Consider the following 26,941-nt stretch of genomic DNA (forward strand, 5'->3'; position numbering starts at 1 on the left):
TTTTTATGTGTATAACATGAGCATGAGTTGAAATTAACAAGGAAATCCTAACAAGAATCAAAAGAAACTGCATTTAATATATGAAATCATTACCTTACATTTGCCTTGTTAGTTAAAAGAAGCTTAACGTACTATTAGCTAGGCTGATTTCAGAATAACAGCTATCTCTTTACACTATTTACAGGAAATTACTTTTTTAAATAAATAATTGTTTGAAGGAAGTTGATATGAATTTACAAAAAAGTATGTCTTTGATGAATATATTAGTCATTCTACAAAATTGTGCAAGCCTATTATGGAACAAAAATGTTTTATCAGGCTGCAAAAATTGATATTTTACTTTATTTTGTAATATTTGTGTATAAATGATATCAGGGCAGGGATAGAACACACTGTATGGCCAGACAGGTATAAAATCACAGAGTTATTCCCCTTAGCTTGGTTTGTGTATGCCAGAATCATATCTAACATTTCATGTCATTCTCATCTCAAAGTCACTTTCAGGTTCATTTGGGCATTAAGTGCTACAAATTATTGTCGATTCCTTGTTTTAGTTATGGTGATGCGATGTAGAAATATTTTGTCATTACCAGGTTTATAATCTGAAGTAGCCTTTAGAAAATGGTATTAATTTGTGGAAACAAAAATAGATGTTACATGCTACAAACTTTTGTCAGTGCCCATTTTTTTTGTGTTACTCTGAGCTAGAAATGTTTGTTTTCGTCTTTTTTGTTTTTTTCTGATGCTATGCGTTTAATGGTGTTTGATAGAAAAATGCTTTTTTTTTCCTGAAATAAATGTTATTTTCATCTACCTTTAATTTTTAAAAAAATATTTGTCTATGCCTTTTAAAGGAAGTAGAGTGTAAAACCAATTAGAAGTTTGTTTTAGACAAACTGAAATCATTCAGTTCTGTTGGAAATAAATTTTCATTTTGTTTTTTTAAAGTAGGTATTTCATGGTGACAAGAATTCATGGAATTCAAATTTAAAAAGATAAAATAATGGAAATATTGGTTACCGAGATTTCATTTCATGGATGTAAATGACCATGAAATCCAAGAAAATAGTCCCCTAAAACTGGTTATGATTTTACAGTACTGTAAAATCATTTAATTTCGTGGGCATGAAATTTCGTGGTTTTGGTTAAAACGGCAATTTTGTGGGGATATGAATTTGTGGATTTCAACTTTTGAACATAATCTGAAGGGGAATTTTACTTTTCGTTTGCATTAAATTTCGTGGATTGACTTAACAACGAAATCCACAAAAATTAGTCCCCCACGAATATTAATGATTTTACAGTATATTGTTTTGGCTATATGATAAATGAATAAGGGAGTGTACTGCTAGACATTTTTATGTTACATTAGCTGTTGATATAGGAAGAGGACCTTAGTTCTCATCATTCATGTACCTTAACCTTCACCCTGCTAAATTTCTAAAATGGACTGGTCCATCATTCAATTTGGGCAGTACCACTGATTCAAAGGGGTGTTCACTGAAAATTTACAGACTGAATAGCGAACAGCTCAGCACAAAGATCAGCCCCCACAGAAAGGAAATATTTTTAAAATGAAATTTTTGTGTTGTATTTGCGTCTGAAAGATTTTCAATAAATGCTTATATTTTTAAAAAAAATGATTTTTGTATTGCATTTTTGTGTGAGAAACTTTCATTGAATGCTTACAAATTTACATAGATAAACAGGGTGTGTTGCATTTTGTGTTTGAGATATTTTCATTGAATGCTTATAATTTTATATACCTCTGCAGTGAATGGCCTTTATATATATATATGGACAAAATTCTTTTCTGAAGACCTGTCTTTCTAATGCTTGTGTAGATTTTTTTTTCAAATAAGAACATCTAATTTAGTGTGTTTAGCGTGATTAATGTTTCTTAAATCCATTTGACCCCAAACTGAACATTTGACTTATGTGGCAATTAAAAGATTGTAAATCCTCCAAAATGAGTCATCACCTTAGATTTATGTGAAGATACTGAGAAGGTAGTTGACACAAGAAATGCAAGACTTGGCCAAAAAAGACAATGTGTTACAATAAAGACAATTTGTTACAATAAAGACAATTTGTTACAGTAAAAACAATGCATCACAATAAAGAAATGATTCCTAAAATGAATTTTATCCTATGAAACAAATAATTGATGATAGTTACTTTTTGTCAACACAGTGTTCAGAAGAAATTTGTCCATATTCTATCACCTTTCACAACTTAAGTTTCCATAGAGCTAACACCTATGCACTGATTATTTTGAAATGGAAAATGCAAGCATTATTATGAAAATCATGTTAATACTCCTGTATCCATAGATACAAAAAATGCCTTTTTTGTGAAGTTGTGGTGTTTTTGAGCTAGTTTCATAAAAATAGGGAGAAATGAAAATACTAAATAAGATATTTGGTATTGTTTTTGACAGCACAAATTTGAAATATTATTCCAGCATAACCATTTATTGCGTGTTCTATGTTGTGTCCACCTTGGCAGTAGGAAAAGCACAGAACTTTGAATGGAAGGGTCATAAATTGAGTTCTTGAGTGAGGCCAATGTTTTCAAGAATAATTTTACTATGACAATGTATCTAAAGTCATCGTGGTGCCTGGTTGGGGTTGCTTACTTAGAATTACATGCCCCTCCCCACTACCCTCACCCTCGGGTAGTACAAAGCCCTGCCTTGTATTGACTTGTGAGTGAGCCATCTAGCTAACTTACAGAAAGTTGGTGGCTTTACCCAGCTGGCTTATGGAAGGTTGGTTGTTCTACCAAGGTGCATACCTATTACTAAGCCTGAAATGTTTGGAGGGGCACCTGGGGTCTTCCCTCCACCATCAAAAACTTGAAAAGTCACCATATGATCTAAATGGTGTGGTTGTGACAATTAAACCAACAAAACTGAAAAAAAAAACAAAAAAAAACGTAAACTAAGCTAAACCTCTGATACTTTCATTCATATTGGGAAACAGAGATTAAACAAGAACTGGTAATAAAAGATTGCAGAAAACTTTGGTAGGTTAACAAGCAGCTGTTACTGGCAGCTATTTCTGATAAAACAGTTTAACTCAAGCAAACTAAACTTCTATTTTCTCTTTAAAATTTGTCATATTTTAACTAACGTTGATGTTTTCCATCTTGTAGTGTTTCTTGTTTTCTTTGGTTTTCTTTGAGATCCTTAAAAAATTTACAGTGTAGAAAAATGTGATCATTAATTCAACAGCATGTATTTACTTGTTCTCCAGTAATGCCCCTACATTTTTGTTAAGGTTTGGGGTCATGCTAAGTAATATATAAAAGATTTCTGTCAAATATTTCAGTACCCAGCATACAACTTTAAAACACAGTCTTTAAAATGTGATTAAGCTTTTGTATATGTTTGCCTGTTGTGCTTAAGAAATAACTGTATTGTGTATACATTGTAATGTTTATTTTTTTGTATCTTTATATACGAAACCACTCATAATTTTATGTATTTTTCAGTTTGGAGAAAAAACTGAGTTCCGAGGATCAGAGTGCATCAGAAACTATAAATAATCGTCTGCGGAAAATGGATCATAAAATGTCCGAATTGGACAGATACTGGTCAGAAATGGAGAAAACTGGCCAACCACCGTCTGTCACTCCAAAAATATCAAAGTCAGCAGCATATCAATCTCTTCCATTAGATAAAGGTCAAAGGTCAGCAACCTTGCCTAGCAGGTCACAATCACAAAGAGGTCAGAAATCTCAGACTCTTCCAGCTAGGTCGTCTTTAGGGCAACCAGGACGTGTAGGCAGCTTTAATAAACAAGACATTCCAAAACGAATAAGAAAGGGACCAATTTCGAAACATGATAGTTTAAGACGTAGAACAGTGGAAATGCAACAAAATCAAGGTCAGAGGTCAAGGCCAAGTGATCAAGCAGATGCAGCTTTGACCAATGGCCATTCTGTAGGTCAGGAACAAAATAAAACAAACAATATTCCTGGTTCTCAGTCGCAGCCACATGTTAGTCAGTCATATTATCCCAAATCAGAAGACTTTTCTCGACACATTCCACCAGCAAGTTATTCATATAAAATCCCCTCTAGTGAACAGTCTTATACCCAACCTCAGCCAATGGAGGTTAACTGGGCGCCTTCACCTCAACCGGAAATAAATTATTCATACACAGTGCCTTCTGCACAACAGTCTGTTACACAACCACAACCTATGGAATATTACCCGGAACAGTTACAACTGGAACAAAGTCGTGTTCAAGCTGCAGTTGAAGAACAAATTCTTCCTGACATTAACAGATCAGTGCATTCGCAATACCAACCGGATTCTCAGTGGGATTCTTTGCGATCGGAGTCACCAAGACAATATCAACCTGAAGTGTCAAATTCATTAAAATCATTACCTGAACAAGAAAGAAAACAGAATTCTATGTCTTCTGAATCAGAATCGGAAGCGTCAAAACGTTCAGCCGCGTATATGATTCCGGATACTTTACCGGTTTCTAAAAGTCGGCCAGATGTATCAAAGCGTGAAATACCACCAAAAGTTGATATTCTGCCAAAATTCCACTTATCAAGACGAGCTGACAGTCCACCAAAAAGTTTTCAGGAGTTGTTGACGAAATTTCAAACCGGCGAAACCGAATCAAAACCAGTTGAAAATAAGGATAAAGAAGCAGTTCAGAAAGAGATCAGTCAAGCCCTTAAGTCTCGTGCTAAATATCTCGATGATGAGTTGAAAGTTTCAGACAAGGAACAAAAATCTGATCTTCAAACGGAGATGGAAGAGGTTTGTTTTTTTTATATTTCTTAAAGATTTAGAGGTGAAAGCAAAGCACAGGAATTGACACCATTGTTAGTACACTTGTACTGATCTAAAGCTGATGCTCTGTCTTTACAGCTGATAATTGCAATCATTGTTTTTATTTCAATTTGATGACTTGAATTTTGTTAGTCAGCTGGAGGCTAGGTTGAATTTTAGAAACAACTACTTAGACTCTAGCCTGTTATCCAGACTGGTTGAGAAGGAAAATAGATTTCTATGTTCATATGACACGTCATTTCGGTAAAATTGAGACATTCTTGTGTCAGATACATCTAACGTTCTCATGACTGCTCAAGGTGAGGTTAAAAGCTACAGCCTTCGGACTCATCTTTACTCAGACATTTTGCAGTTTCATCACTCAAAATTTATTATTATACATTGTATATAGAATTTATAAAAAACACTAGTTATGTCTCTCTAAAATTTGAGGGGAGGGGGACATACTGTACTTTGTCAAGTCATCTGTCTGTTCAGCTGTCATAATGGTGTCTGTTCCTACTGAAAGATTTTCTTTGCACATTAACAGGGCACAAATGTTAGCCATATTGAGCCAATGTGTGGAACACAGCTTTCAGTCATGTGAGGCCAAGGTCAAGGTTGTTGGATGATATCAAAGGTCAGATAGGCAATATTTGATGACTGCTCCATATCTTTTAAGGGGGTCTTCTAACGCTTCATGAAATTTCATTCACTAATATCTTCAGACATTTGCATCTTTTTTTGTGACACCAGAGATTTTTTGGGAAGGTCTTCTTAATTTCAGAACAGATAGACATGATTATAGTCTTCATGACTACAAATGGACAAAGATCACTGAAAGGCTATAAAATGTTTTACCCATCAACAAATGGGGATAATAAGAACAGAGTTACCTCTGGTTATCTCCACAGAGGGCGCTGGTGAAATAAAGGGTAAACATCATCTCGCCTGACCTTAGATTTACTATGGAATATAGTAGAGATTCTGCATTATAAACACTAATTAATTTGTAATTTCCTAGGTATTTGACCCTAAACATTAATTAATTTGCAATTTCCTAGATATTTGACCCAGAACAAAATAAAGTCTTAGAAAATAGTCAAATGAATTACTTAAACACATTTATTTAAAGGATTGAATTTGATTATGGTTCAGTATTGTTGTGTACCTCTATGTAAGGGTTATGAAGGAATTCATTTTCCAAAAGAACAACATTTAAAAGGATTGATGGAGAGTAGCAGTAAACTAGAAGATCCTGGGAATAAGATAAAACTGTGGCAACCTAGTAAACATGATATTGTTTCAAAATATTAAGATCTGACTTGCCAAAAACAAAACTTAATCTTGGGTCAAGGATTACATTTGTGTGCTTCAACATAGCTAATTTCCGCAGGTGTATTGTTGGTAAACTTGCATAACTATTATTGTTTTGCGCAGAAATACTAAGAAATATGAACTATTAATACTGGGCTGTTATATATTTATTTCAACTACATACAATTATTTATCATAGAATGAACATCATATTGTACTGCAAATGTCTACATATATCATCATCAATGTTATTTCACAGATGATCAGCTATTTATTTCCGCAGATACTTTTTGTAGAACAGTTCTAGCTTTGTGTTACAGTACTCATGATCTAGTTCAATTTTTTGTACAAAAATATCCTTGAATATATACATAATGAAAAAGCAATATTGTCTTTTACTTATATACATCTGTCCCAGTATCTGATAATAGTAGTTTGAAGTTTTCTTTAGCTCAATTTCTCCGTCCGTATACTCCAAGTATGGAAACAATTTCCCAGGTTCGATCATTTCTTCTTTCCCAGCATATGGACATTTAACCTCAACTATTGTTTGTTCATTGATGACTCCGTCGGGTGTTGCAGCCAGATATGGTCTTTCTCTACATATGAATAAACTACAGTTGTTGACACTATATCCCGTTTGCTTTTCAAATTTCTTAACTGCTGTTTTTTTTTTTCATATTGCTTCCCAATTTAGGGAAGTGGATCCTATGGTCTGCTTGCAGTTGATGAAACCCTTCAGTGGACCAGTCGGAATCCAGAGGTTCTGGTAGGAGAATATATGTTCATCCCTGAAGTCTTGATTTCTGTCATATGCTTAAAGTCTGAAAGTAAGAAAAAGATAGACACCATAAATTCCTCAAACAAGATATAGTGCTAGCATAAGTCATTAACCTGTAAAATGTTATTCAAAGGGCTACTCTCTGGTATTATTGCTTTGTATAAGCAACACTAAATCTACAAATAATAAGATGCAATAAAGATAGCATCAATAAAACTTGCAATATACACCATGGCCTACATGTACTGGTTTCTCAAGGTTTGAATGGATTAATACTATTTTTCTGAGAATTATTTAATTATAACAACATAAAAACATACCTTGTTAACAAATCTTCCTTTCTGCCTTTGATTGATGCCCCTCTTTTTATTAATTTTCTCTGTAATTGTATAACTTTCCATCCAAAATATTTTGATTTCTTCTCAGAATCCATTGCAAAGTGTAGTGAGATAAGAATCTGGGTCAGCATTGTTTACCCCTTATTTTACTAGCGCCACCTAGCGAGTAGCTGGCTTATTATCCCCATTTTGAACAAGGCATTATATCTAGGGATAACCCACATGCTTCAAAGTTTAACTGCAATTTACTTTGGGAAACATGTCATCACAAATCTTAAAATTAATTTTATACACCTTAAATGTGTATTGACAAGGAGTTATACACTCTTAACCATGCAAAAAAAGTTCACAAAACTGAAATGAAACAAGCTATTTTTCAAAAATCAGGGAATGGTTTTTTCCAATATTCCATTAGATACACTTCCAAGAAAACTGTAAAATAGTTGAATTTTTAGGGCATAAACTTCCATGCTTGTGGCAATAAAGACTTTCTTTGGGATATAGCTTTATTGATTCAAATGTTTAAGACAGAATTAAGGGAAAAATTGTTTAATGGTCAGGACTTAAATTTCATGAATTAATGCAGCCGTAAAATCTACAAAAAAATAATCCCCATGAATAGTAATGACTTCACGGTCTGCCTGATAATCTTGCTGTAGGTGTTTGGTGGTGAAAAAAAAAGTATTTAACAAAAAAGTCTTGGTAATTGCTCTTCGGCTTAAAGTACAACAAACTGCGTATCTTTACATTACATGCAGGTATGTCAGAAAACAAAATGTTTTTATGAGACTTTTCTTGTAGCAGGAATATGTTACTTTGACAAGAAATGAGGGAAAAAGTTGTGACAGAATCTTAGAAATATCTTGGAATGAATAATGACATTGAACATATTGCGCAGTAGAAATCAGACCCTGTTTACACTGAAATACAATTTTGACACTGAGTATTCCAAATAAGATACTGCAATAGGATAATCTTACCATTGAAAAATTGTAAAAAAGGAACTTTTTATGGAATGGCAAACTTTGAAATGACATCACAAAAGACATCACACATCTGATAACCAAATTTATATGTAAGTTTGGAAAACTTGAGTTTAAGAATAAGTAAAACGATAATACCATTCAATAGGGGTGCAAATATGACATTTCTCAATAATTGGACCACTATCTCTCAAAACTAATTAATTAATGCCTTTGCAACAATAGGTAAATGAATTGAAAGAAAGTGTAAACAGGGTAGGGTAGGTTGGAATGTTTAAAAACTGAATCACATCCAGGAAAGCCAGTGGCATTTTGAATAATTTGGCATGAAATCTCGCCTCACTTCATGAGGTAGACCATAAATACATTTGATATCAGTGTGAAATAGATTACTTGGCAATCACTGTATCTGCCAATCTTCCTGTATACACTATATCCATCACTTGAAAACATGTAAAATATTCAAGGTTTCGTAACTGCGGAATTGATGCCTGTTGTGTTTGTATACATTATATATTGTTAAACTTATTAGAAATATGGGTATGCATGGAACTGAATTTGTGTATCTGTCATTAAAAAGAAAAGTCAAAGTCCTATTTTAATTTCACCTGTGCCGTAGGAGCTTTGAGTGAGGAAGAGAATGTCTGACAGAGACATCATTGGCCTAATTAAGGTCATTTTAATATTGTTTTGGTCAGATTTGTATGAATAGATTAGAAAGAACAAGTTTGCAGAATTTAGTAAGAATTCATAAATGAAGAAAGTGTAAATGTTCTCTTTTACCAATGTATTCCTATTTCAAGTTATTTTTGCACATCAGTATGTTGTTACTGTTGTTTCGATTGTTTTGGTGCTAACCCCCCTCCCCCCTTTATATTGAATGATTTGGTTGGTGGGTATTTGAAGCACACAGTTGCAGGGTCAATGTGTTGGTGGATATTTGAAGCACGCCATTGCATGGCCGGTATGTTTTAGGGTATCTGAAGCACACCATTGCAGGGTCAAGGTGTTGGTGGGTATTTGAAGCACACCATTGCAGGGTAAGTGTGTTTTAGGGTATTTGAAACACACCATTGCAGGGTCAAGGTGTTGGTGGGTATTTGAAGCACACCATTGCAGGGTAAGTGTGTTTTAGGGTATTTGAAACACACCATTGCAGTGTCAAGGTGTTAGCGAATATTTGAAGTACACCATTTCAAGGTCAATGTGTTAGTGGATATTTGAAGCCAGGGTTTTTTCTAGCTAATTTGGGAACATAGCCTATACCCCCAAAATTGGGAATTTTGATGCGTAAATGTTCCAAATTGGGAAATATTTAGTCCTATAGGATAAAGTAAGGATGTGTTTAAGCACTTTCTCATACACGTATTTCACATTTTAGAACAACTTTAACATACTTCTATTACAAAATTGTCTATAATTTGGTCATTTTTGTGCAATTTTGATGAAATTTTTTTCAGAATGTAAATTGGGAATTTTTGCACTCATTTTGGGAAAAAAACATACTTTTTGGCATTGGGAATAAAGCCCAATAACGGCTATAAAAACGGGCGAAAAAAACCCTGGAAGCACACCATTGCAGGGTTAATGTGTTAGTGAATATTTGAAGCACACCATTGCAGGGTCAAGGTGTTAGCGGATATTTGAAGCACACCATTTCAATGTGTTAGTGGATATTTGAAGCACACCATTGCAGGGTCAGTGTATTAGTGGATATTTGAAGCACACCATTTCAAGGTCACTGTGTTAGTGGATATTTGAAGCACACCATTGCAAGGTTAATGTGTTGGTGGATATTTGAAGCACACCATTGCAGGGTCAAGGTGTTGGTAGGTATTTGAAGCACACCATTGCAGGGTCAATGTGTTAGCAGATATTTGAAGCACACCATTTCAAGGTCAATGTGTTGGTGGATATTTGAAGCACACCATTGCAGGGTCAAGGTATTGGTGGGTATTTGAAGAACACCATTGCAGGGTCAGTGTGTTTTAGGGTATTTGGTGTACACCATTGCAGGGTCAATGTGTTAGCATATATTTGAAGCACACCATTTCATGGTCAGTGTGTTAGTGGGTATTTGAAGCACACCTTTGCAGGGTTAATGTGTTAGTGGATATTTGAAGCACACCATTGCAGGGTCAAGGTGTTAGTGGATATTTGATCGATGTAAATGAGATGCGGAACCAAAATTTGTAGTCCTGTTTGGTGCCATATAACCTATACTGTGTTGGTGCGCTGTAAAACCCAAATAAATAAATAAAGTGGATATTTGAAGCACACCATTGTGGGGTCAGTGTGTTGATGGCTTGGTTTGCAGTGTTCATATTAGGTGCTCAATACATTCATGATTCTACTTTCTCTATATTTTGGTAGTAAAGTCATGCTAGGAAAAAGTTTTTGCTTCATTATAATGCCTTTTTCCTCTTCATCTGCTTTCTTATCAACATCACCATTATCAATTAACTTATCATCATCCTTGTCAACATCATTATTATAAGAAATAAAAATAACCACAAAAACAGTCACTTCATTTTTGCCACAATTTTGAATATTCATCATTGTCACCATCAGTGTTATTGTCATCATTATTATCATCATTATCATCAGTAGCACCATCATCATCATTGTCATTGTTGTTGCCATCATTGTCATCATCATCAGTACTTTCATCAGCATTATCTTCATCATCTTCTTCTTCATTCCTCATGTCTTACATAAACCACTTCATCACAGCATGAATACCCCATTGATACAGCAACAGCAGACATCATTTATCTGATCAAAACATAATGTTGTTTACTTTATGGCACTTCTCTGTATCTCAGCCAGGTAGATGTAAAAGCCTGAAGGCTTATCATGTCTTGTCAGTCTGTTTATCTCTGTTTCCATGGCAACAAGCATATTTCAGTAGATGTTTTGGAATCACAAGAAATTTTGGAGTGGAATCAAAACACAGGTATTACTGGTATAAACCAGAGATGTACATATTACAGAATCTTGGTGGTTATGTAGAAATTGCGTTCTTACCAGTTGCGCAAGATAGTTACACTATTTCTTTTGTATTCTGCCCTGTTGTAACACAAAGTTAAGGATTTGTAGTTACACTGTTTCTGTTGTTAGTCTGATTTGACTTAATGTAATTTTATGCTTTTGTCCAACATTTTAAATGATACTCATCCTTGGTGTCAGTTATGTAACCTGTGAATAAACCAATATAGATACTGTCAGATATATATGTAACTGAGTTCTTTTAGAATTTGTCTAAACCCTTGAAGAAAGCACTCACTGTTAGCTTGGGCACTAGAAGCCGGGGCCTGCATGCAATGTTCAGGAATGGTGGTTTCAAAACATTTTTTGGGGGGGCTAGGCAGGTCAGGCCTCCGTGTATGTTTTGGTCTAGCTATGCACCGGTCTTAAGTGACAGCATATGTCTTCCTATCAAGGGGTTGTGAGTTCCACATCCTCTATTCCCAGTCTCACACCTGACCCCCACTTCTGCCTAGTTGTTAGTCTGGAAGACAAGTTAAGACAGTAGATGCAGAATCCACAGCATCATTCCTGGTCTCTTGTCACTTTCAGCCTTCAGCTTCCAATTCATAGCCATTTTTCATTAATTAAACAGTTGAGTGCTACATATTTTTAAACCGTGATGCCATTTTATGTCTTCTGTAGGCATGAATACATAGCTGGGCAGTTTTTTAGAAATATTTCTCTTTGGTAATGGTGACAATATTTGAAAAAAAAATAAATTCTAAAATGTACATAATAAGTAATGAAATTTATAAATGTAGAATTCTTTGGATAGAAGAAAGCCAAGCAAAATAATAGCAGACCTATTTTGATTGAGTTGGTTTACTAGAGGTAATGTAATATGAGCCGTGCCATGGGAAAACCAACATAGTGGCTTTGCGACCAGCATGGATCCAGACCAGCCTGCGCATCCGCGCAGTCTGGTCAGGATCCATGCTGTTCGCTTTTAAAGCCTACTGCAATTAGAGAAACTGTTAGCGAACAGCATGGATCCTGACCAGACTGCGCGGATGTGCAGGCTGGTCTGGATCAATGCTGGTCGCAAAGCCACTTTGTTGGTTTTCTCATGGCACGGCTCATATGTAACACCCCTAATGCCCATTTCCATTTAGCTACAATTACATAATGACTGAAAAGACGGGAGTTGTTTAATGGATTTGTGGGTGAGGGGAGAGGTGGGCGGGGAACGCTTATATAGAAGTGGATAGACCTTTAAAGGTCCATTACTAAGGGAAAGTGAGTTGGCAATTTTTTTCATAGCCAGTGCATAGACTTCTGCAAGACACTAAATAATGAAGATTGGCAGGTCAAAATTTACAGAAGGTCTTTGGAATTCAAAGAAATTTATGTGTATTATGTTGAAATTTCAATGAATCGACAGAATGACCCCCCAGGTCTTTTTAACTTTCTTCATACTTCATAGAAAAATAATTGTACATATACTGCGATTTATTTCGAATTTCTACATACCAACTTTCATTTTCCAATAAACTGAAATAGTTTCTGTGCTTTTTAAAAGAAATTAAAATGTTCACTTTCCTTAGTATTGGACCTTTAAGTGGAATTCTGTTACAGTAAAATTGAATGTACTCCATGACCCCAAAGGACCAGTAAATATATTAACACCAAGTCCAAATAAAAATCATTGATGAAAATAATCACATAGCCATTTTTCCTATTATTACATACTTAGGTCAGAATCATATACAAAAGACTTTAAAAGATTCAGAAATTTCAAACCATCAGCAAATGGATACATGTATACTTGAGTATCAAAATCAGAACTAATTTGAAGATCCAGTAGAGGTTGAATTCCAGAAGGTTTATTTCTATAGAAATTAGTGTAAGGACTTTGAAAGAATGAATTTATTCTTTAAATTTCAGAAAATGTCTACCTACATTGTTTATCAATGAAACTAATCAACCAAAAAATGTTAATCATGACTGCTTTCATAAATGATAATTGGTGAAGTAATGATAAGTGATTATTTGCCATGAAATGTATCGAAAATAACTGTTCATGCACAGGTGTTAACTGTTTCGTAATATAGACTAGCCCAGTAGCGATCAGCTGCTTACAGAAAGCCATAGGCTTATCAGCACTTACAGGTATTTTTCTGAAGAATGCCTGGGCAAGCCTATTACCTGTGCATTACAGAAGCCAGACATCTGAATGAGTTTTCACCTCTGTTTAGAAATAGCAGACGCCTTTTAAGGTTCCCTGGTTCCCAGCTTATCTTTGCAGTCTGGTTCTCATTTTGGACCATTCCATTTTACTTACAGGTATTATGGACGTACTCTTTTCTTTAAAAATAGTTTCCTTTTAAGTTTAAAACAGTTATAAATGTAAAACATTCATGTGCTAGTAAGAGAATTAAGATTATATGAGAGCCTAAAGTTAAAAATTTGTTCAAAATAAAATGAAAAATGTGCAGATGATAAATACACCCCTCCAGGATGTTGAGAATGTGATAGTCCAAGAGTCTGTATTGTAGCAGTAGAAATCTGTAGGTAACAACTTTAGTAAGGAAACAAGAGCCGAACTGCATGCATTGCTATTTAGTGAATTGCATAATTTTCGCTTTTTAAATATTTAAAAGTTTTAATGCCGCAAAAAGCTTACGCCCTTTTGAAACTGGAAATTTTACCCATTCAAATGTGTGTTTGTAACTTTTTGTGATAGAGGATTTAACAACAAAAAAAGAGAAATATGTCGGATCGAGCGTCCAACGTAACGGATTTATCCGAGGTGACACCCTCGACAACAACCATCAGTACTGTCGCCGTACAGGCTGGACGGTCAAAGGTTGTCCTGGCCATTCTCCGAGTAAGTTTCTCACCTTGTCTCAACTTTAAGGAAAGTTTTAGATTTTTTTTGTTCTAAAATGTGCAACTTTTATTTTGATAAATCAGTCATGGGATCATTTTCTGTAAATCTGTAGCAATTGTTTCGTTTCACTTCTGATACTGATTTATATGAAGCAATTTATGTATGTTTAAGCATTAACCACTATATTCTACAGTTAAAATAATTAAGGCAAGTTACTTTGTAGAGATGTAGGTTGTGATGTATGTTGTGTAACTTTCTTTCCAGCAGAGGAATCACAAAGAAAAAAGATAGCCTTCTTGGTTTTTTATGAATTTTGGTAGTGATCAAAATAATTACGGAACACTCCCAGAAATAAAAAGTAAAATCATTTGACTTACATGCAGTTAACTGTAAGATTTTTGAGTACTTGAGGAATTAACGACCCACCTATTTTATTTCTATTTTAATTTTAATGGAGGGCAAAAAGTATTAATTTTTATATGAAAAAGAAGGAATTGAACTTATTTTATCAGATAATATTTGGGTGGAAAGGAATTTGAGATATTTTGGATAGTTGCCATGGTGATTCAGACTTCCTGTGTTGCAGACGATGAAAAAGAAAATGGCTGCCATGCCCATTGGTTATGAAACACCCCACTAATTTGTTAATATATTAATTTATTTATATGTTGAATACAAATAAATTTAAACAAATTAAGTGAACTTTATCAAGGAAGTGCAATATGTATTTAACTTTAAACACAGATTTATTTCTGAATTACTTAAAGTAATTTCAAGAAAAAAAAAAGTCAGTTATTTGGCTAAATTTTCCCAGAACCCCATTGAGATCTATTACAAATCTTTTAGAAATCATAGGTTACAATATTCGGGTATAAATAATAAGTCGGGGATCTAAATTATTAAATTAGAAGGTGGAAATTGCAAAGCAGAGGCAGGTCTGGGGTCCTCCCATTTAGTACTTTATATGCTGTAGGAAAAGTAGCCCAGCTTCAGACTGCCATAGCAAGGGGAAATCCCTGTCTTCCCCTCCCCCACCCAGCCCCTGACTCTGAAAAGAACTCCTGCTTCAAGTAGGATGTTGTGTAAGGCAATGACCTGATGAGCCATTAGGCTTTTTGGTGGATGTCTTCCAGGTGTTGATTGTAATTACATGGTATAATTGCTCCACCAGTGCACATATGGTATAGATTATAAATACAACAAATTACAACTACTGATTACTGGTAGGCCTGCAGGCAGATCAGAGCTTGACATTGTAAAGGTGAAAAATATGATAAATTTATGATGTATTCCCAGATGTACAATCACAATACCAACATTTTCAAAACATTTAGAAAGGGACATCAATCAGCGGAATTTCTTTTGAAAAATCTAATATTCAATAGCAACATTTTAAAGCTAATTCTTTTATGAAGGATTCAGAAGTTAAAAGAATAAAAACTGAAGTTCCAACCTTATGCTTTGAAATAACTTTGTAAACTGTTAATCAAATGAAATTAAGATTGACACAAATTAATATTGAAATACAGAGTTGCTAATGGTAATCCACACATAAAAATAATATTAAATACACAAACGCCTTCATTGTCCTATATAATATTATCAAAAAATTCAAGTTCTGCAGTAGTCACTATGAGAGGCCTTTTTAGATGTTTTTTAAGCTGCATTTGCGTGAAGGGTCACTTAAGCCTTTCTGTACCATGAAAAACTGTAGAAGTTGTCATAGGACCTAGTCTCTTACTATCTCCCAAACCCTCCTCAAAAAAAGAAGAAGAAAAAAAAATTTAGTCAGCATTGTAAAAGAATCAAAAGAAAAGTGGGGCTCATGTTTTATGCAAGAGAAGTATTTTGTACAGGTCAAAATCAGCAAAAAATACTAGATCCAGTATTGTAGAGGTAGTGTAAGTTTCTGTGATGAATTTTTAAATACATTTATCTCATTAGGAAAAATACATCAGAAAATGCTACCAAAATTATAAAATAGACCTGAGGCGAGATTCAAGAAAGATGTTTGAGTGAAATTAAGGGAAAATGCTCTGCAGAGGACACAAATCTGATATTAGTATATATTTTAATCTGCCATAGCAGTATTTTCATGCTGTTTGTATATTTTATACTCTAGAATGGTCCACTGGGCAAAAGATCCCCCAGAATGCATTGTTCCTTAGGTAGACACGTGATTCCTCTTCCCCAATGATTCCACAAAAGAAAAGTTGAATTTAAAGATAATTTGCAAAAAATATAAGGGGGATAATAATTATCTGCCTTAATATGTAGAAATGAGCAGGCAGAGTTGCGATGGGTCTGACTTATTTTCTTGTGAGACATAATATACTGTAAAAGCACATATTTTTGCAGGGTCAAAATTTTGCAAATTAAAAATTTTAAGTATGTTCATGAGGTTTGATATTCACGAAATTGTTAAAATGGTATCTTACTTTAAGTTGAATTATACTTATGGTAAATATTTGCACGAGGAATAATTTTTGAGAGATGTAGGGCCTCGCGAATATAGCAGAAATCAAACCCTTACGAAAACTTCTGCTTTACAGTAGCAGTGTGCTGCAAATTAAATCTATATTATACTGTAAAAATACTAAAGAAATTGTTAATGATTTTGATTAAAATTGTTTACTTTTTCTTTTTTTTTCAGTGTGGAGAATGGATTCGAGTGCGTGTGCACCAAATGGAACCTGACCTGATGGAGGTCGGCTCCAATCTAGAGGAAGCTCTCCAATTACAGACTGAACATGACCAATTATTGTCCAAACTACAGGTAAGCTCCAAGAATCACACTTATTTTTTCCATTGTGTAAACTACAGGTATGCTCTAAATATCTAATCACGTCAAAAATTGACTGACAGAACTTTGAACTTGACCAGTTATTGTCCAGAATGCTCCTAAAATCATACCATATCATTTGGTTAAAAACAGTAATTTCAAAATGGCAGGAACTAGGCATATCTTTCTTTTTTAGTGATTTTTTTTTCTGTTCGATAATTTTTTCCGTTGCTTTATGGCTGCACTGAAAGTATAATCTGTTTTTTTTGACTATTTAGAACAGGATGCAAATCACAGAAGGCAGTCTTGCTGTTGATTAATATCTATTTTTGCTAAGATATCTAAAATGTTGACTTTATAGCCTAGGACAGATAGTACGCTTTTAAGCATCAACAAGCATTTGATTCCAGTAATACTGTTAGCATTAGATGATGCCATAATATCAACTTTAACAAGGTTTTAACAGAATTATCATTATATGCATGAAGAAGTCAAATAGATAAATTGTTAAAAAAATTGTTGTCAAAGGACTGAATTTTAAAATGGAAAATACCCATCCAAAATCGTTCCTCGATGATAAATTCAAAACTACCAGGTAATAAAGGTAGTTTGAACATTTCAAAAGATCCATGCTCAGAGTGCTTTAGGATGATGCATAATATCAGTGGATTTGTTTTATAATTAAAGAGAGATCAGAAAAAAAACTTTGTTGCAGAAAAGATTGATAAAACTGTAATTAAATGATGGAAGAGAGAAAAAAACAGACATGAAAGTATTAAGACATTTAATGAGACAAAAGTTCCTCTAAAGTATTTGTATAGAAAATGGCTTGTATAGTCATGCAGGTATACTCAGACTGTAACTAAAGAGGTATAGGTAAAAAAAGAAATATATCAAAAGAGAATTTGCTTTGCTGATCTTAGGGAGTGATGAATGATTACTCAAACCTCTTGAACTAAATGACTCACAGGTTTCCTGAGAAAATGTTCTCTAGGTAGAGATGGTGTTAGAAAATCAAAACAGATAATGCCATAAGATCTGATGGCAAAACTTTATAACATACCAGAGGCCACTTTATCTACCTAAAACATCAGTGTCTATCAGAAGTTATATCAGTAGATAGATAAACCTAGCATACAGTAGCACACTTATCCTGTTAGTTTTAGCAACATTTATGGGAGAGAATTTTTGTGGTGCAGACTGATGCTGGTTTTAATAGATAGGTCTATTTTGAGATGAAAAAAATCTGCAAAATCTTCAAAAAGTATTTTTTCTGTGGTGTGCCACTGTTTGATAGAAGTAAAGCTTGCTTTGATATACTCATAGATACAATTTGTTTCTCTTTATGTGGTATGTATTCTATAAGGTTTTGATAGTTTTCAACCACCTTTTCCAGACCATAAATCATGCAATTTATGTCACTGTCTTGAAAAAAAATGTGAAACTACACTAGCTTGTCTATCAGCTACTTAGCAGGACTGACTTGAAAAGTCATTCTTTACACTTTGCAGTCTAAAGCCGGAAAATATTAATGAATTGATTAAATTGAGAAAAAAAGATGTTCATGTTCCAAGTCTGTCTGCAGTACAAAAGATCTTTCAATAAAAAACAAAATTAATTTTATGTAATTTTTTAGCTCAACTTTCTGAAATTTTCCATATAGTAGAGCTTTTGTTGCCACCCTCTCATCGGCATTGTAGTCGGCATTGTATTTGGCGTTGGCCTCAGCATCGCTAAGTTTTCCATGTAAGCAGGTTTCTAAAACATTTAGACCAGATGCTTTCAAACCTCACACATGCCTTCATCAACATGGGATGACATTACAGTAGGGCAAGTTGCATAACTTGTGCTTCAATTTTATGAAAAGTATGCCCCAATTTAAATTTGAGATTTTGGTTATAGTTTTGCATGTAAGCAGGTTTCTCAAAAACTGCTGGGTGAAAATGCTTTCGTACTTTACACATGTCTTCATCATCATGGGATGATATCATCACAAGGCAAGTTACATAACTCTATCTTTTTTGTCAAAATTATGCCCCTTTTAAACCTAGAAATTTTTTTGACGTTTTGCATATAACCAAGTTTCTCAGGAATTACCAGACCAAATGTTTATTTTCAGATTCTCCACACATCTTTCATATCATGAGATGACCTCATATGGCATATTTCCAAAATCTGGCTTACATTTTGGTAAAATCATGCCGCTTTTTCCAACTTAGAAGATTTTGCTTAAGCGTTTTAATATAAATGAGTATTGGGTGGAACTATTTCAAATGAATAAGCACACCGACATTAAACAGCTCTTTTTTTGTTTCACAAATTCTGAAATATCTAACCAGATTAATCATAAGTTAAGACATGGACAGGTTCTATAAATCATGCCCGGTTTGTGCACAGATAAGATACAGAAGATGAATATCACTTCTTTTCTTGGAAGTACCTGCTGATATCTGAATGTAGGTATGAACGCTGCTGACTCCTGGCTGCAGAATGATTTTGGTTAGGGGCAAACAAAAATTATTTCTGCACAATAAAAAGCATTTTAATCCTAAACCTAGTAAATAAGTTAGGGAAGACCTTCTTTTTAAAGCGTCCCCCGTTCTGTAATATAAAGCCCTTGCTACCTTGCATCTCAGTATTTCAGGCAGTTCCCCAGCTATATGCCCATCTTTATTTTAAGCAAGGCTGGTGATTCATTTTGGAGGAGGCCCCTGCTGTAGGTTATCAAAGTTCAAAAAGAACAGTTTAATAATAATTGTTGATAGGTTTGAATAATGAAGAAGAGTCTGACATAATCCATATGTTGATTGTGAAGTAAGATGAGGTAAAAATAAAATTTTTGTTTATCTTTGCAAGAAACATCGGCTTCCTGGTCCCAGACTGGTTCTCATTTTGATCGGGGAAGTCTCGGCGAGGTTATTCGAATTTTTATTGGAATTTTTAAAAAATAATTAAAAGAAATTAGAACTTATGAAAGGAAAGGAATAATTAATTAAAGTTTATTTTAAAAGTGTTTAAGGGTATGGAAAGAAGTAAAACAATTGAGTAAAGTAGATTTAATATTAGCGCAAAAAATAAATTTTGGAATTAAGATGTCTGTTTGGAGAGGAATTCAGACAGGTTGGTATAGAAATTTTCGAAGAAAGCAATTTAATTGTGGAAAGTGCATTTTTTTGTTTAGATTTTAAAATAGCCTAACAGAAAATACTTAATTATAAGTTTTAATGATTATCAGATTGGTCTGAATGGTCATTGACAAGATTTGTCTTATCTTGAATATGGACACATGCTAATTGGTTGTCAAAGATACAAATTATTCTGACATGTATCTTAGAATGCTCCCTGCTATGATACAAGATGTTCAAACACTTGTCAGTGTAACACAATTGTTGCTCAACTGTTTTAGTTTTATTCCTAAGGGCTTACAGGAAAAGTAAAAACATGCAAAGAAAGGTGGATATATATTATGTATATTTTTTTTCACAACATGTCAAAATATTTGCCACAAGTCAAGTAATTTTTTTCCCATGGAATCTACTGATATTATGTAAAAAAAGTGGAAAATTTGTATTTCTAGATTCCCATTACAATTTAAGGTATCACTTCTGCTATTGCTTTAAAGAAGAATTTATTTTTAAAATAGCATTATTTCTCATGATATTTCCATGGAAATCAGAATTATTACATGATTTCATGGAAATTGTTGATGGTACACACTATATATTCATGGAATAATTTGATATTTAAGAAATGAAATGATTTTTTTCGGTGTCCATGCGAAATGAACGACAGAATAGGATGTTTAATTTGCCGATCCTATTCTGTCGTTCATTTCGCATGAACACCGAAAAAAAATAGTTTCATTTCTTATATTTACATTATATTTCCTTTCCATCTGTAAACTATATAATATAATGAATTGCATATTATTTGTAGCATTTAGCATTAAAATCAGCTTTCGGCCATTCTGTTCACCAGACGGAACAACTGTGACATCATCTAAAGAACGTTCTCCCTGACTATACACGGACGTCGTCAAAACAGCGGTCGGTTATCACTAAGCAGCGATGACGTAACTTTAGCGCCTTTCCTTTTGCTGTTCATATGAAATGAACATCAAAAGTTTCTATGAAAAAGAATAGGGCGAATGTAAATACATGTATTAGATAATATTTCCAGATTTCTGTTGAAATTTAGCAGTGTGTTGCTTTATAATAAAAATGTTTAATTCTTTTTTCAGGCTAAAGAAGAAGAGATTAAACAACTCCTGTCGCGAGCAGATAGTTACGCCGCAGAGAACCGGTCCGAGGCCGTTGTATACTCTGCGATGTCGGACACTCTCGCTGAAGCGTGGAGGGATCTCAACGACAAATTACAATATAGACGACAATTGTTAACTGATAGCGTCACATTCCACCAGAAAGCCAGAATTGTAAGATGATCTTTTGTAGTTTATTTTTCTCAACTTCCATTGTATTATTATTTGAGATTCTTTGTTAGGATAAAAAAAAAACGCTAAAAAAAGTGTTAAATCTACAGCTTTTCAGATGACATAAAATTGTTGTGCTTATATAAGAGCTAATATTTTTAGAAAAAATAAAGTAGAAAAAAATATCATGTAATAAATAAAATGCTTTTTCAAGTAGAAAGAAAATAAAAAAAATAAAAATTACTGTTATGAGATATTACGGTAACTCTTCAAGATTTCATATTGTGTGAATTGATGTAATTATTTATATTGTAATATTCTATGAACAGTTCGAATCCCAGATGGAGCAAGCCCAGAATCGGTTTGCCAGCCTGCCATTGGCTACAGACGTGGAATCAGCACGCAGACAGTTACATCAACATCAAGAGATCAAACAAGGTATGAGATATGGCGTCCTTCTTCTTTTCTCTTGCATTTTCATTCACTACTATGAAATAACATAGTTTGGTGGCATTTAATTTTGCTGTAAAAGCTAAAACGGCTGTTTATTTGGGGACTTGAATCATTTGATTTTAAAGTTGGTTTAGTGAGATTTAAATGCAAGTATCATGAATTTCAATTGTAAAAGTATGTTCCACATGAATAAAAATGAATTTATAGTATTTTGGGGTATGAATGTTTTAGATTTGTCAAAACATACCTGTGTGCAGTAATGGGCTTGAATTCTTGTCATATTATGGTTTGTTTATTATTGATATTGGTTACTGAAATTGTTTGTTGGTTATTTTTCAGACATACTCGAAGCATCGAAATCCACCCTTGATTTAGGACACGCCCTGCTTGATCGAATCAAGGAAATGGGAATGCATGCAGACTTTACGAACAGACACGCAACAACATCCGCGTGTTATGGTATTGAACATCTACTCGAAATGCTACAAGACAGAAGACGAAGGCTTGAGGATCTATGGGAAGCACGCAGAATTCGCCTTGAACAATCACTACAGCTGTTCCAGCTTGACCAAGAAGTAAACAAGGTAATTTGATTGGTTGAGAAAATAGACCACATTATAGAATATTGAATAATTTGCAGTATTTTAAGCATAAATAAAAATTGCCCGAACCTGCTACACTGATAGAATAGTAAAAATGAAACCTACCAAATTAGGAATAATTGAGGAATTCCTTTTGAAATGCAGTTGGTCGTTGCATTTGCTTTTGACTATAGTTGAAATCTTCAGGCTATTTAAAGGAAACAATTATGATGGTAGGTAAAGGGAGTTGTGTTTGAAAAACTTTAGTAAGAATTTTATTACCATAGAACAAGTGTACAGTTTATGAATTGAATAGAAGTGAACGAATCCTTCTGGGAACGGACTTCAACAAGAGACCAAGAGACACTTATCTAGCATCAGAGTGAGAGTACTGGAAAAAATATAGGGGATGCCATTTAGAGAAGTTCAATAAATTTTCCAGGATATTTGTTTCTTTACATTGGATGTCTGATAAACCAGTCTTTAGACTTGAATATTGTTTATTGTTGCTACAGGTATTAACATGGTACAGGACCACAGGACATGCACAGCTTCACAGAACAGACTTGGGAGACTCTTACCAGTCTGCCAAAATGATCCAAGCCGACCACCAAAGATTTGAACAACAAGCAAGAGTAAGTTTCTCTTCTCAAGGTGATATATGCCTTTCCTGCCTTCTGAAAAGTAATCTTAATTTAGCTTGGATTTTTATAACTTGTACACATTGCTTGCCTACACATTGCTTGCCTTATGAAATAAAAGAGAATTGTTCAGAATTCTGTATACATGAAAACCTGAACACTTGTGCATCCCTAAAATTGTTATGGAAAATAGTAGTATAGTATAACAGCGGAAAACTTCTGTTTACAAAGTTTTATTTCCTTTTATGTTTGATCAGCAAACTTAATGCTGCTTTGAGATTATTCTAGGTAAAAACAGTACAAAAAGCAGTAAAAAAAATTAGTAAAATTAAATTTGTACTTTTATATTTTTTACCCAGGACATCCAAGATACTGTGTTACGACTGGTCCGTAACGCTGACCAGCTCTTACGTCGAACATCACTTGATGCTGAGGGCGTGCGACAGCGTTTACTGGAAGTCGACACAGAATGTGAGAACTTCATGATCAAAATAGACTCTCGCAGAAAGAACATCACAATGGCTGTGTCGTTCTTCGACCAGTCAGAAACGGTGAGAAAACTACACGATTTCACTTCCATTTCCATTGTAACTATATAAAAATTTGGTATGGTTTGGATTTAGTAGATGATTTTTGACTTTCGAGAGTTTCTGACGTAAAGTTTAACTGAAACTGTCAATCATCACCAGAATACTGTGATTTCTGTGATTTTCTGTAGAGCTTTTCCATAAATTTTCAAGAGTGCACAAATACATTAACTTCATCAGTAGAGTTATTTTAAAGTTTAGAGTAGGATTGTGGAATACATCATAAAAGGTTTCAATTTTGGCATTTATTTATGTTAATGTGTATATTGTTATGACATTGCTATGTTTTTGCTGTACTATAGGCTCTAACAAAGTTAAGCGAGATTGAAGTCCAACTTAACACCACGGACTTACCCAGGAACAGCGCAGAACTTGCAGATCGCCATTCTCAGTTGTCTAACGTCATAGTAGAGGTATCTACGGCAGCACAGACCGAGGGTCGTCTCCTACTTGAGAGGGTCAGTAGGGACGATTCCGGCGCTGATGGCGTCAGACACAGGGTATGTGTATATGTTACCTTCTGTTATGATACATTGTCTATATATTATGTTACATTGTATGTGATGATGCAAAGTGGCCTCAGTGGCTGAGTGTTTTATGTGACTGGTTTTGAATCACTTTCCCTGCACTGTTGTGGGTTCAATCCTTGCTTGGGGTGTTGAATTTTTCATCTGGCTTGCAGAAGTTGGTGGTACTACCCAGGTGCCTTCTTGTGATGAAATAATGCACAGAGGGGCATCTGGGGTCTCCCACCACCATCAAAAGCTGGAATGTCCCCATATGACCTATAGCTTTGTCGGTGTGACTTAAAACCCACCAAAAACAAACAAGATGTTGTTACATAGCTATGGTACAAATGAGATTCAGCACCTGCAATATTTTTATCATCTTATAGATTTACATTCAACAATTACATCAGCAAAGTTTTCTGCAAGAAACCTATTTAAAGAAAGAGGCTGTGTTTCTCCACTTTCAGAAAGGAGAAACATCTAATAAGGAGGGCACTGAAGAACGATTGATAATGTTATTATAAGTTTTTATGCTATAAATAGATTTCAGATTCTAAATTTAGATGTTTTTGTTTCTATTTATAGATGCAGCAGCTGCAGCATCGCTGTTCCGAACTCGAGTCCCTCTGTAAGGCCAGACGAGCTGAGGCCTGGGAACGTAGCCAGACATATCTACACTTCCAGGAATCCTACTCAAGTGTAAGAATCTTTAGAGATTTGTAAATAGGCTTGTTTAGAGTTTAACTAAGCTTCTGTAAAGGCATATGTTTTGAGAAATCATTGTACACTTATACATTGAAAATAGACAAATTTGTCATTTTCAGTTTGGTTAACAGAAGCCACAGTTGCCTAATATATTTGTTGCAAGAGAAACCTTTATTGTATGAAAGGTTTAGAATCTGACTGCCGTGTTTGTGGCAAAGTTTTAAATACATTATCATGATTATTTCAGATACAAACATGGATGACACAGATTATCCAGTCAACACTGAGTCGTCATAGCGACATGGGCACAACCCTTACAGAGGCGGCAGATTTCTTACAAGTACATGAACAATTAGAAGAAGACATTAGAGTGAGTACTTTTTGTATCTCCTTTTTTTGGAAAGTTCTGATATATTGTGATATCTGTTAATAATCAATAGATCAAAGGTCAAAAAGAAATTACATTGAAAACAGGATATGTTTGTAATTATTTCTCACTCTACGACTTTATATGGTGAATTGTTTGTGTTATTAATTTAAGCCCAGTTAATGAAGATTATAATTTTATCAGTTAAAATAGATAGGTTTAAAATTGTTGCTTCATTCATGCAGTATGTCTTCTAATTGGTAAACTAAATGCTTTACCATGTAAGCTTCAGTGAAAATTGATCTAAACCCATTAAATGTTCACCCGCCTAGCTCTGTAGGGAGAATGCGGATCTGTTGGTTGTGTGATTGTGAGCTTTATTCACAAGTGAGAATGTGAAATATACCATCTCTGTGACAATTTATTGGTACTAAATCCTGGAACACTGGTTATGTTAATTGCCCGCTGTTATAACTGAAATACTGTAGCAAATTCATTCTTCCTACCTATTTCCAGATACTGTTAAAAATCTGTATTGATATAAAAAAAATTAATTTGTTCATTTCGCATTTCAGGACAAGAATGCGGAATTACAGACCTTATCTGAGGCGGCAATGTCGATGGTCAAGTCAGGGGACCAGGAGGCAAACTCTGCCATGGAGAAGGTTGAACATCTAACACAACAAATCACACGCATTCATCGTGTCATAGAAGTCCGCATCAGACTTTGTCTCATATATGTCTCTTTCCAAAGGCTCGTCCAACAGGTATGCTCATGTGCTGCATTTTGTCTAGTTTGTAATCAATTTTCAAAAGCTAGTACACATTTCCTCTGTACTTAATCACATAATTGATAAATTGACCACTCAGTTGAATAGTGAATCAAGGAATAGATCAGTCATTTTTAACTATAAGCAGTATTTCTGTTTGTTATGAAGCCATTTTTTCTCCATTTCCCCAAATTACTGTAAAAGCAGAAATTTTTGCGAGGGTTTAATTTTCGCTACATTCACGAGGCCCTACATCTCGCGAGAATTAATCCTCGATTAGATATTCACCATTAGTATAATTCTAATTCAAGTAGGATACTCAAAATTTCAAATTCGTAAAATTTTGACCCCGCGAAAATATGACATTGTGCGTTTACAGTAATACATGGCCTGTTGCTCAGGAATTATGAATAAGCAGTTTCTTTATTTAACAGATTCAAGAGAATTGTAATCATCTTGTAAGTCTGTATTCTAATTTAACAGCTTTAAAAGAGGTATGGGGGGCCTATTGGCTTTAGTGGTTTAGGTTGTTGTCTTCGATTCACATGCTCCTCACTGCTGTGTGTTCGAAACTTGGCCTAGGGTGTTGAATTCTTTCATGTGGGGAAGCCGTCCATCTGGCTTACAGGTCAGTGCTTCGACCTAGGTGCAAGTTTATGCTTGAAATAATTCCCTCGACCATCATGAGCTGGTAAGCCGCCATACAGCCTGTTTTGCACATTCAAGGTGTTGATTGTTAGTAATAATATAGCGCCTGCAAGTGGACATGCAATCTTTTGGCCTTCCACTGTGTAAAATCTCATTTATTTAACGTTTACAGAACTCTAACTGTATGAGGAGCCTTGAACACACCCTGAGATCGGACACAGAAAATTTACAGGATCTCACCGATACTGCTGTTCAGCAGACTGAAGAAGTTTGGTCCGAGGTCGAAACAACATTCCGTGACCTCGACGACAAAGGCAGAGAATTCTTACAAAATTCATCCACCGTAAGCTGTTTCCGCCTTTTTTTCAGACACAAAATAGCTGCGTTACTATTTC

General features: G+C 34.5%; 1 protein-coding gene across 1 annotated transcript in view; it reads left to right on the top strand.

The window, feature by feature from the left end:
- The window catches only part of LOC123537955 (titin-like), a 402,126-nt gene that overhangs the window by 31,388 nt on the left and 343,797 nt on the right, over positions 1 to 26,941 (top strand). The window contains exons 16-28 of the mRNA XM_053530681.1: positions 376 to 408; positions 3,496 to 4,783; positions 16,728 to 16,850; positions 21,097 to 21,288; positions 21,615 to 21,723; positions 22,078 to 22,322; positions 22,835 to 22,954; positions 23,320 to 23,511; positions 23,850 to 24,047; positions 24,642 to 24,755; positions 25,009 to 25,131; positions 25,704 to 25,895; positions 26,719 to 26,889. Of these exons, the coding sequence (XP_053386656.1) occupies positions 376 to 408; positions 3,496 to 4,783; positions 16,728 to 16,850; positions 21,097 to 21,288; positions 21,615 to 21,723; positions 22,078 to 22,322; positions 22,835 to 22,954; positions 23,320 to 23,511; positions 23,850 to 24,047; positions 24,642 to 24,755; positions 25,009 to 25,131; positions 25,704 to 25,895; positions 26,719 to 26,889 (3,100 nt within the window). The remainder of the gene's footprint in view (positions 1 to 375; positions 409 to 3,495; positions 4,784 to 16,727; positions 16,851 to 21,096; positions 21,289 to 21,614; positions 21,724 to 22,077; positions 22,323 to 22,834; positions 22,955 to 23,319; positions 23,512 to 23,849; positions 24,048 to 24,641; positions 24,756 to 25,008; positions 25,132 to 25,703; positions 25,896 to 26,718; positions 26,890 to 26,941) is intronic.

The sequence above is a fragment of the Mercenaria mercenaria genome, chromosome 18 (genome assembly GCF_021730395.1).
Source record: "Mercenaria mercenaria strain notata chromosome 18, MADL_Memer_1, whole genome shotgun sequence".
Classification (NCBI taxonomy): domain Eukaryota; kingdom Metazoa; phylum Mollusca; class Bivalvia; order Venerida; family Veneridae; genus Mercenaria; species Mercenaria mercenaria.